The sequence below is a fragment of the Colius striatus genome, chromosome 2, assembly GCF_028858725.1.
Source record: "Colius striatus isolate bColStr4 chromosome 2, bColStr4.1.hap1, whole genome shotgun sequence".
In the NCBI taxonomy this organism is placed as follows: Eukaryota; Metazoa; Chordata; class Aves; order Coliiformes; family Coliidae; genus Colius; species Colius striatus.
In genome coordinates, this window is record NC_084760.1 from 23,011,894 (window position 1) to 23,029,562 (window position 17,669).

General features: G+C 40.0%; 1 protein-coding gene across 1 annotated transcript in view; it reads right to left on the bottom strand.

Annotated features, from left to right (window-relative positions):
• Positions 1–17,442: 17,442 nt before the first annotated feature.
• Positions 17,443–17,669, bottom strand: part of MCPH1 (microcephalin 1) — a 127,775-nt gene continuing 127,548 nt past the window's right edge. Inside the window, exon 14 of the mRNA XM_061989720.1 lies at positions 17,443–17,623. Within this exon, the coding sequence (XP_061845704.1) occupies positions 17,568–17,623 (56 nt within the window). The 3' untranslated portion in view covers positions 17,443–17,567. The remainder of the gene's footprint in view (positions 17,624–17,669) is intronic.

Genomic DNA, 17,669 nt, shown 5'->3' on the forward strand with positions numbered 1-17,669 from the left:
GAATACATTGTCTAACATTCACAAATGTAAAAAGTATAAATGAAGAAAAGAATGAATGGAATTCCTTTCACACAATTATAGCACCATAATTAAAGACAGACTATATATTAATCATTTCCTTTAAAACCAAAAAGGAACTTTGAAATCCCACAGGTCATTAAGTTGGCAACTCATTAAAAACAAGACATTTCCCATGCAGCAGCACAAGTGTACTCCTTAGTTTCACAGAATCCAGTCCTGTAAAACTAAAGTTAGATTCATAACCAAACCTCCTTGCTATAAAAGAGCTGAATACAGTTAAATTTCCATCCTTCTCTTGTAATAAGCATATAGGTATATGAGCAGATAATTTCCAAAATGCTCCATTAGTCAGTACCAGCACAGCAGACTGGTACTGTTCATCCCACTTTGCTTTGAAAAGATATAGAAATAAACAAATATTAGCAGATCATGTAATGTCACATTTCCAGTTGAAGGGATCCATTTCCAACATTATCTTGTGAATTCTTAACTTTTTGTCACTGCAAGGAATCTTGTCATATTCCCGCCTAGGCAATTTACCAGAGTCTTGAAACCTTACCCAGAAACCCTTTTCTCATGGGAACTTGTTTAGGGAATCTCCAAAGTCTTAATTATTTCTGAATAGAGAGCCTCTGGGGTTATACTACCTACGAGAAAAACTGCAAAGGCTATTAATGCACTGTTGGCTAAATCCCACCTACAGTCAGGAAGACATTTCTACTTGTTCATATGATTGCAGGAATTTATGTCAGTGATGGCCTTTTCTCGGATATGTTTGGCATTGGTCACAGATAACAATGGTGAATTGAACTAGATGTTCACTGAGTTACTCTGGGTTTTTTCCTTATAGGGAATTCTACAGAAGCAATCATTTTAAATAGGATTTCATTAGTAGTACCATGACATGTTTTGATTGTATTCACATTGGGTGAGGAATGTCCCTTTTCCCCCATTGGGTTGAAGCTCTGAGTGCCCAGCTCGGAGGGGAAGAGGCTGTGGGAAGTGAGGACATTTGCTGTAGCTTAATTATTATTAGTCCTCCCCTGCCAGCAATGCTGTGAGTTGGCTGTCAAGGATGTGGCAGAGCAAACCCAGTGAAAAAAGGCAGATAGAACAACCTTTTGTGGAGTTTGAGCAGTTGGATAGATCATGTCAGCCCACTGACAGAGCTCACCTCACCTGTCTGCCCAGTCTACCTAGTGTAGCAGGTTTAAAGGACTTTGCAGCTTCAGGGAACTACATATCCCTCCTTCAAAGTCTTTTGTGGACTTTATCACTGACAAGGTTAGGATAAATGCACTCTGAAGCAATACAAGCCTCAAAAATTGAGTTCATTTTCCTCACCCATTTTTCAATGGCAGACTTGCTATTTAGGAAATGGGATGCTCAGTAATCTCATTATTTGCGCCGTGTAAAAACTGTTATCCTAGTCCTTCACAGTTTAGCACTGAAGCTTCTGATCATACTTTTCTTACGGGACAATTTCACAGTGTATCTAACTTGGATAAGGAGTGGGCCTACTCCCTACTCCCTGTGCTCACATACTGCCTTCCTGAGGTGGGATTTAGGTGTTGTGTGACCACAAGTTGAGATAACTGCACAGGAAAATAACCCATCAAAACAAGAAAGAAATGATAATCATTCCCCAAAATCATCTAAGTGACCCATCTCAGTGTGCCCATGCTGGACTGGGTTCCCTGCAGAGGAGGCAGTAGGACCACCCTTTTTGGTGACAGTCAGCAATCACACCAACTTAATCCTGCTCCTCTGGCTAATGGTTTCCTTTGAAAAGGCAAGAGGTTTATGCTCCTTTCCTCTTGCTGTAGATTTTCCAGGAAGGCTGGTGTCTGTGTTCCCATTTTACTGAAATTGTCAGCAAAAGCCCCACTGGGAGAGGATTTGAGTTCTCAGATAGCATTTCTTATAACACTTCTTATAAAATGACCGAGGAAGAAGTGCTTGATCTTCCTCCATCAGAGTGGGAAGCAGAGGAGAGTGAGATGTGACAGAAACAGTTACAAATTAAATGCAGTTTTAAAAATAGACTGAAATTGCTGGGGTTTCACCTTGACTGTATTATGAGATCTTTGTTAGAGGTCATGCTGAAATTCATGGAGATTCTCCTTGTATTGAGAGAAATTTGTATTCTGTCAGTTTGCTGTCACCCAGATACATTTTCCTTGCTCCATTTTGCCAATTGGCATTTCCTTTTTGCATTCAGACAAAGATTTCTTTCTCTCTAAACACTGCTTTTACTGCCTTAGGAACATTGCCAAGCTTGTGCCCTTTTTTATTCTTTGCAGCTAGGCTGGAGCTTTTAATTTGTGATATTTAAATAACATTTCAGCTTGATCATTTAACTCTTTCATAAATCAGCTTCCTTCCACTGCGTAGTAGAGCTTACCTAAAGTAGCCTTAAGGCTTGAATGTTTAAGCAAGCCCTCTCAGCACATTACTTCTATTTAGAAAACGTGCATCGGCTCTTGGGTTTTGTAAGAACTTACTCCATGCCAAATGGGAGCAGCCTTTTGAGTGGAATCCATTAGAATGAATCACATTATACCCTACAGAGATAGGGACATGCAAAAGAAAAACACTGCACAGAAGGGAGATGAATGAAATTGCCAATTCAGAGACTGTGGCTCATGCTATGACTGAATGAATGCTTACTAGTAAAGGAGTTCGACTTGAGAAACAAGACTGGAAGGAAAAGAAACTGGGCCAAGGAGCAGGCATGCTTACAGAGTACTTTGTGACAATAAGACAGAAGCTGTAACATTTATTTATTTATTTGACTTAACAGAAAATTGTGGGATTATATCCCATGTAACTGCAAGTGCAATATAATCCTTGGTACATTCTCAGTGCTCTTTGTAAAGAGGGAGGAGTGTTGTGCACCAAAGTTGCAGTTATTTCTCTGGCTTTCTTTGGGGCTTATGTTTCTAGTGTTGTAACAGCAGAATCATTTTACTGGTCTGCTGGTAAAGGCAGAATCTCAGTTCTGACTCAAAAATACCCTGAACAAGAGTACCTGCTGGACACTACCTGCTTTCCCTGATCAAGAGACCAGACTTGTCTCTTATCATTAGCAAAGGAGTCATTGCTTCTCTTATCTCACAATTAGCTTAATATAGTGGTAATCCGTGATGAGTGGAGTGTTTTTAAGGACTCAGTTATTGGACGATTTCTTTTTGGTTGATCACCTGTGATATAAAGGTTTATGTTCCCACATTCTATCTGCAAGGGATTTGAGAAAAAAAATATCTAGTCCCTTCCACAATGTGCAACCACCAAAGTCTTCAATAGTGTTGTGAGATGTGGCTGTGCAGAGCTGTCTGTTTCCATGCACAATCATATCTTCTCTCTTATGAGAAATTTTCCATTATCTCACCAACTTTTTTATCTGGAACAACTGAAACTGAGTCAATGAAAAAAAAGGAGGGTTTTTATAAGCTAGACTAACTTTGTTCAGTGTTTGAGCATTTAAGTGGGTGCAGAGTTTGCATACCATGCAACAAATCAGTGTCCAGTAATACTTGTGGAAGTTTTGGTTCTTTTTAAGGAATCATCATCTTGGTTTTGCTTACATCACAGACAATTTGCATTCATTTTGTATCTAATTTTGCCACTGCATAGATACATATTGATGTAAAACATCAAAAGAAAGAAAGTTCTAATTCCTGGAGGCATCTCAGCTTGATTTTGTTTATGCTAAACCATTTCACTGTGCTCTTAGTCATCACACACTTCACACCTTACACAATGGAGGTTCTCTGAATTGCTGGAGTCCTATGGGGTTAGGGCTGCCTCTTCTCATGCTCCTTGTTTACAGTTGTTGTCATCTAATATTAGGAACTCGACATCCTTGTCAGTCCCTAGGTCCAACTTTAAAATGTTTGTTTTGAAACTAGTCTTTCATTACTGCTCATCCAGATTTTTGTATACATGTAAGCCACATATAAAATGGTCTCAATAAACTGCACTATGTTTTGAAAAGATATAACGGCATAATGGGATTCTCTGTTTTCACACAAACTTTTTTCTGAGTTGATGCATATGATCTTAAAATGGAAAGTTTCATTCTTACCATAATTTTATGAGTTTAACTTGTGCTTGCTTCACCTTCAGCTTCAGCTGTCTTAAAACATCCAGGATACAGATGTCAACTATCTTGAGACATTCAGGATGTAGATGCAGATGCAGACCAAGACACAAACTAAAATATTGGAGCTTTGTGGGTAAGGAATACTAACTGTGAAAAGGAGAAATGAGATATATTAATAAACTGATAATGCACAGACTTAGAACTGAAGGAATGTCAAGACAATGACCATCTGAGGATCCTGAAGACCTCCAAAGGCCCTCTTTGTGATTAAGAGTGTATGCTCAAGGGGGATGGATCCTACGTCAATGAGTCTGAGAAAATGAATGTGCATACACATTCTGAGAAAATTAATGTATATGTATGTAACAAGGTAATATAAACATTGCCCAATGCAACATACAGTATGCATGACAGGAGGAATCATCTCGCATGCATCTGACCCTGCAATAAAGAATGTATCCTTCCTAAAACTCAAAAATTGAGTTTTCCTAGGCTGGCTTTTATGGTACTAGGGCCACTCAGAATAAACGGTCTGAGTCTCTAAACTGAGCTGTTCTACTGACCTGCGCTTCCTAAATCTTTTGTGTGAAGCCATTTCCTGCAGCTGCATCTTGCAAATACCTGTTCATTAGGAGACACATGATCTAGTTGGACCTACTTCTGCAGGGGGGTTGGACCAGATGATCTCTAAGGTCCCATCCAATCCCTACCATTCTGTGATTCTATGACTCTATGATCTGCTGTCCTTGAGGAAATAATTTATCATCCTTTGTACTGGTAAGTTCCAGTCTTCTCTGATCAAGAATCTTCATATAAAGGGTGAAGTAGGTAAAGGAGGATTTAGAGCCTTTTAAGTGAAAGGACCGTGGGTACCTCAAGCAATATAAAAGTGATAGCATGGAGAGAATGAAGGACAGAATGGCAGAAGGACATAATTTCCCATTAGGTCTGGGTTTTTTCCCCATTTTTTTCTTCTTCGGAAACACCCGCTCCCAGCAGCCGGCTGGCCGGCTTTCCTGTTCCGAGCTCGTCTGCAAACTACCCGTCTCCTCGCAAAAACACCCCAGACACAGCTCCTATTGGTGTCCTCGCCCGTGGCGGCGCCAGCCGTGCAGGCCGCGGCCAGGCCGCCGGCAGGGGGCGCCGCGGCGCAGAGCGGGAAGAGCGGGGCGCGCAGGGGGCGCGGGCAGCGCGGGCTGGTGACGGGCGCCGCGGAGCGCAGCCGCGGCCTTGCGCTCGCAGCCGCCTCGCCGGGGCTCCGCGGAGCGCCGCGCTGCGCCAGCGGGCCCATCCCGCGCTGCCAGGCCCATCCCGCGCTGCCAGGCACGGCGGTTCGGCGCAGACAGGCCTCACCGGGACCCTGCTGAAGTCGTGCGTAAAAAAATAAGTCGAAAGGACGTGTCCTGCTCTAGTGTTTAAAATACCAAAAGCTGAACACACACGTACTTCAAGTAAACACAAATAAATCCTGCCATTGCTCTGAGGCTTGGAGAACAACGAATTCTTTGCAAAAACAAACAACCCCCCAAAATATCCTGATGGGCCGAGTGAACAGAGACATACCACAAATGGCTGACTCGAGTGTCCTGGGGTGAATTAGGAATATGAACTTGTTGCAGAGGACGCCTGACCCTTTCCTTACGCAAAATTAGTTGGAGACCTGCTGTTAGCAACTTTATTAGCTCTGTTTTGCTAAACTCTCCTAATATACATATTTTCTGAGCTGGGATCTAGCATTATTCCCAGGGGTTCACCAAGAAAGGAAGTGGAGAATGTTCTTTTCAAAAGCATGAAGTGGGAAAATGTTTAGAACTATTTATAGCTGCACTTAGGCTGTGGAAATCCCAGACATTATAAACTATTTATAGTTATTCTTTGGGTTAAAAGGGTGAAGTCAGAAATCTTATTGAAAAAGTTGCATGTGCTTTTTATCCATCGGTTACATTAAACAAGACTTTTGAGCATGAAATGAGGCTAGCTGAGAGGGATGTGAAATCTAGGACAAATCAAAGACAAGGTAAAGACACTAACTCGGCTAAATGTACATGCCATCTTGTGAAAACAGAAAAGGGGTCCAGAGTGGGGCCTTGTGGCTGCCATGGCTACCCCAGAGCACCTGCCAGCTTCATCTGGTGCCAAAAGGGTGGTCAGGACCTGCATGCTGGCTCTTTAGCTGTGGCTAAATCCCATCTGGTCAACCTGTTCTGGTGCCTCACCACCCTCACTGAGAGGAACGTCATCCTAATATCTGAGCTAAATCTACTCTCTTTCAGTTCAAAGCCATTTCCCCTTATCCTATCACTAACCCTGCAAAAAGTCCTTCTCAGGCTTTTCTGTAGGTCCTTTTGGGTCCTGGAAGGTGCTATAAAGTCTCCCTAGAGCTTCCCATCTGTCTTCATAGCAGAGGTGCTCCAGCCCTCTGATCATGTTTGTGGCCCTCCTCTGGACTTGCTCCAACAGGTCCACATCCTTCCCTGCATTGAAGGCCTCAAAGCTGGACACAATGAACTCTGTCTCTTTACAAATCCCTAAACCCAAATCTCATAAAGTATTATTATGCTTATTAAAAAACCTCTCCTATGTTCCAACACCTTTTACTTTGTCTGACTAGAATGTGTTTCGAGTAGTATCACTGATAAATGGATTATCTCAAGTATTGAAAGGGGTATCTCTTAGTATCTTCAGAAAAAGGCACTTTTGATCTTGGAAATGTTTCATTTCAACAGATATATAATTTTTGCTCTAAGCCAAGCTTCTCCTTGGTCCTGACTAGTGCTGAAACTTGTGCAAGTGTCTTTAAACCTTACAAATCATTTGCAGTTTGCCATGGTTTTAGGGTCTGCAAAGAGCTGCTGCAGAGTGATGCCTCTAGCCAAGTTAGGCAACAACCTCTAAAATGGTTTTTTGCTTGCTAGTGCTTTTGTTGGTTCTTCCAGCCTTTGATACAAGCATGTATGCATTTGCTGCCCAGCTTGTCTTACCCTGTGCCTGCAGTCTCTGTGAATAGCAACGTGAGCTGGATATACGCATGTACAAACTACCTATCTGTTCTCTTACCTTACCCTGCTTCCTCCAACTTGGCTATGCTTCTGTAGTGACCCACAGTGGTGTGGACAAAGGTTTCTTGGGGTAAAAAATACCTTTTGATGTAGGGTATTCTTTTCTCCTCACATCTTCCCTTTCAAGTATAACAGGTTTCAGAGATGATGTTGCAATCACATGCTTATGTACATGCAGAATAACTCCTCCAGGTCAGACCTCATCCTTCACTGTTGAAAGAAGAAAGCCATCAGAGCTTGACTTGAAGCACTTGCGCTTTTTTCTTCATAGCATGAAGGGATGATGACTCAAGTTGAGGTAAAGTTGGTTGACAAAGTCAAAGCCAAATTTAGGAGTGGCTTGAGTTTAGGATCTAATTTATCTCAACTGTCATTTTGATAACTTCATAAATCATTTTATTAACACTGCCATGATTCTCTTAGTGATTCAGCAACCTCTCGTAGCCTGAAAAAATAGACTTAAAAGGTTGCAGATGAACCTATGTTTTAATAGGCAGATCTACCAGATGGTGTCTTTTATTGGCAGTAATGCAGCCATTTTACAGCCTTATTAGCAGCCATGTGTATATTACTCAAGTTCTCTGAGACATTGCTGTGTGTTTTTAAAGGGTATTTTCAAACTTCATTGCTTTCCTCTCATAGGTCATACAAAAAAAGCATAGCTGCAAGTTAAAAAGCAATATTGCTTTTTCTTGATATTCTGCAGAAAGTTTATTCAGTCTTTAAATGTATATGTATTCAGTAGCTCCTTGTACAAATTATATCAGTATCAAACCCACAGTGAAGCAGTGGTTCATATCATAGACTACCAGCAATAACAACGCAGAAGCAGAGGTGTTGAGTTTAAATGTCAGCCATGACCTGAAGCTCTTAGCATTTTCCCACACTCAGTTTGCACCATCTAGTTTTCCTGAGAGACCACGTTTGTACTTGCCTTGGATAACTTGGGATCGTACATTTGTACACATTTTTTTCCCTCTTCATTAGAAGTTAAAAGTCTGCATTTGAAAGGTAGCTTAAGAATATTTATTCTGTCTTACTAGGGAGTAAAGTAGTAATCATATCAGTGAATTGCTAGTTTTATAGAGTCTTGGTAAGATGGAACTGGAAAAAAGATAAGGCCACTGATGTGAGTAAATTGCATGAGTTATGACAGAGCAGAGCACTTTTCAAAAAGCAAAGATTTTCTTACTTCAGTAACTGAAGCTAAATCTACCAAAAAGTTGTCAAGTTGAGATCAAGTGTAGCTTCAGTTATTTGTTGATAAAGTCTAACATTTCTGCTGCCTAAGGATACCTGGAACGCTGTTGTTGGATTAATTGGAAAGAATTCTGCTGTTATTTTAGATATAAGGGGTAGTATCCATCAGTAGCTACCATTAGCTACTGAGAAAATGGCTCCAGGGAAGAAAAAAAAAGTGTAATTACTTCCAGTACTGAAAGATTCCTAGCCATTACACAGTTATGTGTAAATAACTGAGAAGCAATGTAGACAGGAAAACTATTCTCTCTAAAGCTAATTCATTAGGGGTGCAATAGCACTGAATCTGAGCTATAAGGAATACACTGCCAATGAACAGCAACAAATTAAAGGAGGACCCAATAGTGGTTTCTCAGCCGGATGCTTCTTGGTTGTATTGCAGGACTGCACTGTGCCCAGTGCCCAGTAAGCCACCACAAGGAACGGCATGGCATGTCACTGCTGAGCCAGGCTGCTGTTTGCATCTCAGCATGCTGAGAGCTGTATGTCTTTTTCAGCTTTCCTTGAGACAGCTGTAGTTGGAGCAACGGCAGCACAGATCCCTTTCTGACTACAGACCTAGAGACGGTTGGCAACTCTATTAGGAGGCCCTGTAGGTGAGCAAGCTTTCCTACTCAATATATGCCACAAAGAACAGCTCATGGTATCTGTGCCAGGAGAGTCAGAGCAGGCAGAGCTGACTATTTTGCTAATAATTTCCTATGGTTATATATCCACTTCATAGTGTCTGGTCCATGAAGGGCGACAGGTTTGTGCTGCTGATATGGGCAAGCATGGTCTTTCAGTAGCGTAGGAAGAACTTCAAAAAAAGGAAGGCACCTCCTTTTTGGTGCAGTAGTGATGGGACCACAAATGGGGATTGCCAAGATTGTTTGGACTTCTACCTCCAGGGCTGGAAAGACAATGGTTAGCTGTTGTGGTGTTCATAAGGTTCATCCCACATTATTGCAGGATGACAGTCACAAATGAAGCTAGAGCAGACTTAGCTGTCATTAACTTCCTTGAGCTGTGTCATAGCCACTGATGCAACACACATCTGCTGCCTGGACCACACATATCAGGAAGGATGTTGTCTCTTTGCAGTATTGCAAACCATTGTAGATCATCGTACCCATTTTCCAAATAGTTTTGCAAGGTGCATAACATCTTTGTAAAACTGCTGTCTGGCAGCAAAAAGGCCAGAAAGCCCCTGGAATTGAGCCCATCAAGATTGAGGAAGTCACCGTGCCATTCAGCAGAGTTGTCCAGCCTCCAACAGATCCTAGCTCAGGAACTTCCTGAGCCAGATTATTTTGACTTGAATGTGACTAGTTGTTTTTAAATCCATATAAACTTTTTAACATCCCCTGAGTTCCATAGCTTGATTATATTTTGCATGGAGAGCAACTACTCTCTCAGCCGTCTCTTTTCCAGACGGCAGAATCCCAGTCTGTACAATCACTTCTCATACGGAGGCCACTTTGTAGGTTTGACTTTGCTGCCCTTCTGTAAGCCTTTTCAATATGTACCGTATCTGTTTAGATACAGGGAGATCAGAACTGCATACTTGCATGCTTGGAAATGTGAAGGAAGATGCTGCTAGTCTGGTGGGATGTAAAGAACCTTTCTTGAATTCAATGGGCAGACACTTTTTGGGTTACTTGCACCTTTAGCTCTCTAACTTCAGCATGAGAAGGGGCTTTCAGAGATACACATCTGTCTTCATTAATGATATAACCTGGAAAACTTCAGCTGGATATTCAGATAACCTTTATTAGACATCTTCCAGCTTCTGCTGTCTTCATGCTCATTTAGGCTTCTAACTGCAATGCTCTAAATTGGTTGCCAGATAGTAAAGTAGATGGTCTGAATAACCCTTATAAAGGCATCCAGAGGAGCAAAGACTTAGGTACAAAGCCCTTGTTAGCCTGGGCAGATTCAAGCCCATCTCTTCCCTGAGATTTTCAGAGCTTTGTAGTTTGTTTGTGGCTCACCACTGCTGTTCTAGGTGTACAAAAAATTTCACATGGGAAGGCAGAAGATAAGATCTGTATCTAAGTGACTGTGATACTGTTTGGGAGAGTATATTTTAGAGACTATGGGTTTCAGTCTCTCCTACAACACTTTTTTAATACAATAGATCTGAAATACCACCACTAATAACAGAGGGGGGAAGTAGAAAAAAAAAACCCAAACCAAATGAGAAGACAAGAAAACACAGAAGGAAAAAAGGCTGGGTAAAATCAAGGAAAAGTGAATCTCAAGTTGGATCATTCTGTACCTCCACATTCTTTTATTTGCATCTTCATGCCCTAATGCCTGAGCTTTTATATGGGTCATCAAATTATGTTCAACATCTCTGCACTTGTGAGGGACATTCTTCTCTTCATCAAGTAGGATACTGAACGTAGCTGGGAATAAAATAACAGCGTTGATTCCCAGACTAGAGAACTCTGCTTTTAGCATCATTTTTTTATTCAAGCCCGTGTTGCCTGGGCAATGTCAGGGAAAATATAAATTCTCTTCTGTAGGAGGAAATGCTCTGCCTCCAAACTTCTAAAATGCTTATCTTTGTGTACAGTATGAAATATGATGAAGCATGTGTCCAAAAAAGTGTATTCCCAAGTCAGCATTTCAAGTGGGTGTGAATTTCAAGTTATTCAGAAATATTCAGTCATCACTGGGGGGAGGAAGAGCACCAAATTTAAGTGCATGTTAAAAGTGACAGAGGGACCAGTGAGGCTCTTCACAGAGGTCAAGTATCTGCAAGCTTGTAGTACTGTTTCCAAGTATCTTGATTTCATACAAATTGATACATCAGGCTATAATTGGAGCAGGCCCTTATTTTTCATTTCTTGAAATAAAACCTTTACCCTCCCCACACCTGTTAAAATAAAAAACCTTAGGGTTGCTCAACATTTAAATGGTATAATGCTTAATTTCAGATGTAGGCTTAGTTTTACCCATGTGTATTGCACACAACATTTAAAGTCATGCCATCTTCCATATGCATACATAGAATTAATCTTGGCTTGAGGCTTATCTCCAGATCACAGAGACAACTTGCTTAGTGAGATTTCCCCTGACTGAACTTCTGGTTTGTGAGTGAGCTGGAATGCTTCAATCTAGAGCAGCAAATCTGGAAAGTGCTTTTCCTTTACCTCTTTCTGTCTTTATAGCCAAGTCAAAAACTAAAAATTATCTGAATTGAAAACAGCCTTACCTGAGTTGAAAGGAAGCCAAAAAAAATGTAAGGCTCAAGCATATCCTGTGTGTTGCATACTGTTTGAGTCTACACAGTCTTTCTGGGGTAACATGTTATAATATTTACTGTTGAAAATAGGCACAGGGTTGTGCAAAGTACATATCTACTGTCTTACCTTAATACCATGTGAATCTCTTCTGTTACGACTCTTACATTTTAATGGAAAGGTAGAGTCTGATGATCCCAAGAACTTGTCCACTCACAAACACTTCTGTGTGGCAGAGAGCTTCCTCTGGGAACATGTGAAGGAGACAAACGAGCCAGGGAGCTGGAATAGATGGAATAACGTAACATCATCTAAATACAACAGCAAACAAGAGTTCTTGTGCCACCAGAAGCTTTCTACCTGCCTATCCCTAACTAGGTAGTCGCAGTCTACTACAAGTGGTAAAAAAAGTGGAGAGCTTTGAAGTAGGACATGGAGAGGTTGAAGGACTGCACAATGGATTTCTACAGTAACTTGTAAAAAGGAAGTCTGAAAAGAGATGTATGAAAATGGTTATTAACCATCCCATAAAATGGAAGTGAGAATCAAAAGTAAGTACCTGTCAGACCTGGTAGAGAAGGTGGGAGTACAGTGGTGAGAGCACAGAAGAGAAAGGAAGGTTTTGTTTGATGGAAGAATGAAACAGGTAGTGACAAATGAGGAAAATGGCAAAGAACTCCACAAATAATCTTAGGAACAGGAGTTTGGCAGACGAGAGGAAATTATATAGTAAGTGTTGACTGAGGGAAAGATAACAGCAGTCCAGATAAAAACTGTAATTCTGGGTTTGGACAGCAGTTCTGGCAGAGAGGGAAGGATACATCTTGAAGTTTCTGTTAAAACAGACAGACAGACAATGTTTTATGAACTTGATTGATACAAGACTAATGAATCTGTAGGCACTATGCAAGAAATAGTTATTTTTGAAGAATATGAAAGAGGAAAAGGTGATGCCCAGTCATTGTGTGATATAGAAGCTGTGCTTCTTGATTTATGTGAAAGGATTTGCTCGTTTCTGTTCCTCTGCAGACAGTACTGCACTGCCTAGTGGCAAGGTCTGTGATATGCTTATCAAGGAAGTTTTTCCATCTTTGAGAAGACTATTTCATGCTCACTTACACCATGCTCCACGTTGCCTTCTTTTGATTTTTGTGTGTAAATATCCTCCTTTATAATCTAGACACAATTACATCTCTGTAACACTTCTCAGCTGTAAAGCTATCTCCTCCTGTGATTTTTAAAGTATATTTATTTAATTCCCCAAAGTTTTGAAGAGGCAGAGCCTTGAGACCTATGTACTGCAAAAAGTAACCACTTACATAAGAGTTTCCAAGGTTCAGCTTCAGCTGCTTGGACTGTTATTAAAAGATCATGTCACAGCAATAGTATTGTGAAACCACCTCCTTCTCCAGGCTTTTCCCTAAAGACCTAGTTTTTGCTTTCTTAAAACCCTTAACTCTATAGTTCCATAAAATCTGTCATGAACAAGGAAAAAGCAAACCCCAAGCAAACTCCAAACCTGCCTGGACTGGTAGTACCAATCTTTTCACCACCTCCCATGTTGCTATATATATATACATATATATATATACATATGTCTGAGAAGAGCATAAAAGACATTGTGGGCATTGAGAAATCCCCTTGGGAAATCAACACCACAGGGTGATTCTATCTCTATTGATAGTTCAGGTGCTTTCCAGGCAACAGAATCTACTAGGTAAACAGCACAAGTTGGCATGGAAGTTGATGGAAGGTTCAGCTGGTGTGACCTCAGGATTCCCAGAGATGAGGAAGGTGTGGACCCGTTGGCAGGCTGGGAGAGCAGTGCCTCCAGCACTATGCCACAAATCGCCCTCTGAAGGATGCTGACTCAGGCAGTTCAATGAAATAGTCCTACATTATACTTGGCTGCTACCTGTCAACACCTCAGCACTGTGCAGGAGCTTGAGCTGCTCCAAGGTGCTTAGAGAGTTGTTTCACATCTGTATCAACAGAAGAAAAAGTCTGCTTTGCCAAGTGCCAGCAAAAGTTCTGAACAGACACCTGTGCTGATAACCTCAATGCCAACTGTTAATCATTTACTAGTAGCAGTTTTAAAGCACCTTATTGTCAGCTGCTGCACGATGCTGTAGTAAAGGTGATGCTCTTCCAGAGCCCACTGTTTGGTCATATCATGCAAAAAGCCCATTCTAAAATACAGCAATAAAAGGAGATCCAAAAAAGCATCTCCAAAAAGTTGCCTATAGTTGAGTCAGGAACACAAAAACATAAAACCAGCACATAAATCTGTAGTTTCATAAGTCAATTGCAGATGGTTCATATACTAGAATTGATGGATGTTTTGGGACTTTTTACTCACTAGATATACACAACCCAAATGCAGTTGCAATCTAAAACTTATTACAAAAGCAGAGAAAGAAGAAAAAAAGAGATGTATAATCCATCAACCTTACAAGTTTCTGGCAGTCTTGCTTTCAAACACATCCTTAGCCAATCTCACATCATTAGTTACTGAAGTATGAAGAAATTGTGTTAGATCCTAATTTATTTTTAGGGATATACTGTTTGAAGAGGACACTAATTCTGCTGCCATACTGACACAGCTTAAGCAACACATTCTTCAAGGACATGCCTGTTTGTCCTTAGTATTTCTGCAATTGCCAACGTGGGTCCTCAGTAAATTATGCAAAGTTTGGTAGAGGAAGGAGGGGAGGGATATTGGTGGTCTGTGCATCCCAGTGATATCCCCTATAACACTGATGCAAGTAAAATCAGTTAAAATAGGGCCTGTGGTGGGAGTTAAACTGCTTCTAAAAATTAACTCAGCTAATGTGAATCTCAGGAAGGAATAATACTTATCTTGGCTTTTGAATTTATTTTGGTTTAAACAGATCCCTAAACAAATTGAGCTAACTTTAAAAGATCTTTAGTCATGCTGATGTGACTTTGTTAGAGACAGCCTTTAGCAGGGGTGCAGGAGCTCTATGAGAAGGATAAAAAAGGTAAAGCTGAGACAACCTCTCCTTCACAACAAAAAGATTGAGAGAAAAGTAAATAAATGTTTTTTTAAATAATGAAAAAGTAGATCCCTGACAAGGTGAGCAGGCTACCATTTTGTAGAGGAGTGAGTGTGCAGCTGTGCTGTGCTATGGCAAAATGTCCATAAAGCACTGTCTGCTGCAAAGAACCTAGCACCCATCAACTTGAAACCACCCATGGATCTCTGATGCTTCATGCTGCTAGGTATTCCACCTTTTCTTCTGCATGTTACTGTCCTTAACACCTTGGTATCAAACACAAGTGGCTTTTGGTTGGTAGATTTCTTCAGACAAATGAATCATTTGACCAGTTTTCATCATTTTCTCTCCCATGTTGCTTTGCCGAGAGGGTGATCAGAGTTGGTGTCTTTTCCTGTTCAGGTCTCAAGTTGAAACATGCCTTCTTTCCAACACTGATGTGACTGAGAACCTGCACTGGGGTACGTAGGTCAGGACTTGTTTGTGTAAAAGACTCCAGGCTATAAATATGATGTAGTATTTCTTTTATACTGCCTGTACAACACGCGAGTCTTTGGATTTAATTCTAACCTCTCCTGTATTCACTATATACTATTGCAAAGCAACAGTCAGTATGGATGGATAGCTCTCCTATTGCACATAACGTGAGACCAAAATCAGGCATTTAATTTCCTGCTGGCTGTAGTATTGTGCATTACAGATTTTGCAGGAACAGCCAATAGATAGGGATTTCCATCAAACCATTTTATTTAAGATGACATTATGTAAATTGACAGATTGTTTTATCTGAAACATTTTAATATAGAAAAAGAAGTATATTAGACTTTTCGTTGTCAAGTCTGCTACATATGTGACTAATAAAGATCAAAAAGCTGATCCAAGAATTTACCATTTAAATAGCTGAGATTAGTCTTAAGAAGATTTATGAGAAAACTGATTCGGACTGTTATATTGTATAAATTAATACTGACAGATTTTTATGGGTAGTACACTTAGGGAATGACTACAAAATAAACTGGGAGGTCGTAATATTCAAAGTTAAGCAACATAATTAAAACAAATTATTCTGTTATTTACTGGGAACCATATGTTCACATTCACAACCTATTTCAAGTATTTATATTCTAGTCTAGAGAACTTGGCATCTAGTTCCTTAATAAAAGGGCTCATAAAGTCAAGGGTGAAGAGTGATGCCATGTTACCAGTGCCTTGCAGTAAGTATGTAAATAGTTGTTACTATTAACAGTACCATTTATAGACAGACCTGATTACCAATTTTTGTAGTGAACATGCTTTTCGTAGCTAAGATGCTGTTAAAAATGTGCATATCAGAAAACTAAGCAAGGAAAAGACCTCAATAAATGACATTTTCTCTCGTTTATATACTAAAACCAGCTATATAGCACTTAGATACTTGAAAGTGAGGTCTTAACCTTTTGAGTTACAGGTGCTCATTATTTCTGAAAATAAAGTCAGTTTAATTTTCCATAAAATGATCATAACTTGGAGCTCTTCCACTAAGAAGTATGCTTAACATTTTACAGAGCAACTATACAAATGGAATTTGTGCCTGATGCAGCCTGGCACCCGGGTACTGCTGAACTTGTGAAGAAAATTTTTCATAGTCCTCAACTTTACAGGAATTGTACATCCAGATCCTTAAAAAGACCAAGAAGTTAGAACAATGCAATTGAATGGCAACAGTTATAAATCATTGTATCTTGATTGTCCGTATTTTTAACTTGAGAACATTGTTTTCACTACAAGGTTCCCACTGTCTTATGCTGAAAGTACTCTGAGGGGAGCACTGAGTTGGGAAGGTGTGAGTTATGAGCTTCCATTAAGCTACTTGATAGTACATTACCCTCTATGATGATGATTTATCATTTTCATGGACCTTGCAAATATTTAGTGAAGGTTGTGCATTTGTAGATAAACAGGTGTTACATAACATACTTCACATATAAATCTTGCTTTATACCTGCTAAAAACAAAGCCACAGATTGAATAGGAATTTAGTGTTTTCCAAGAATACCTAAAGGATTTAATGGTATTCTCCATTTTCAACAGATTTTAGAACTTGAATGATATGCTGTCTTCATTCGACTCAGGATCAGTAACTGTTTATGTTTTCAGTCCAGATACAAAGTAGACACAGTTTTAAATGCAATTAAAGGTATGGAAAGAAAGTACTATATTAACTATGCATCTAAGCATAACTACTGAGCTTCACTTCACAAAAACTCAGTTTAGAAGTGCAAGTTTACACCAGCAGGTGTGAGTTGAGCATGATGGGCAACCTTATCCTTCTACTAAAGAAACCTAATTGGCAATGGTCATCAAGATGTGGCAATGTGTACCTTCATCTTTCTGCTGAAGCACTTAGACTAGAGGATTTTACAAGATCTGTGGATGTGCACTGGTAGCACAGCTCCTGGTGACTACACTAGAGCTAGCTCAGGCATGTCACACACACTGAATGTACATCATTTGATTGTACTGTAACATGATCAACTTAGCTTAGAGATTAGAAACTACCATAGAATCATTTTGGTTGGAAAAGACCTTTAAGATCAAGTCCAAAATCTTTGCACTTCCTCCCAGTGATGAGTGATTCATTCAACTGTCAGGTCCAAAGGTCTTCAACAAATAAATAAAAGCAAGATGATTTTTATTAAGGAAGTACTTTATTATGAAAAGCTAAAGATTTCACAAGATTAACAATTCCACAAGTAATAAAAATGTAGGAAACATTTCTCTGTATTTATAAATATGTAACTTGCATTTTCTTACAAATTTTATTCACAGCTTATGTTTTTTGTGAATCCAAACTGGGCTTGTTTCTTTACAACCATATGGAAGCTCTTGAGTTAGCTCACAGCTGAAAAATGTAGTTTTCCATGGGACATATTATATGCTGAGTGATCGAATCTAAAAGGAATAAAAAAGCAGGAGTGTGTAAGAAAAAATGCAAAAG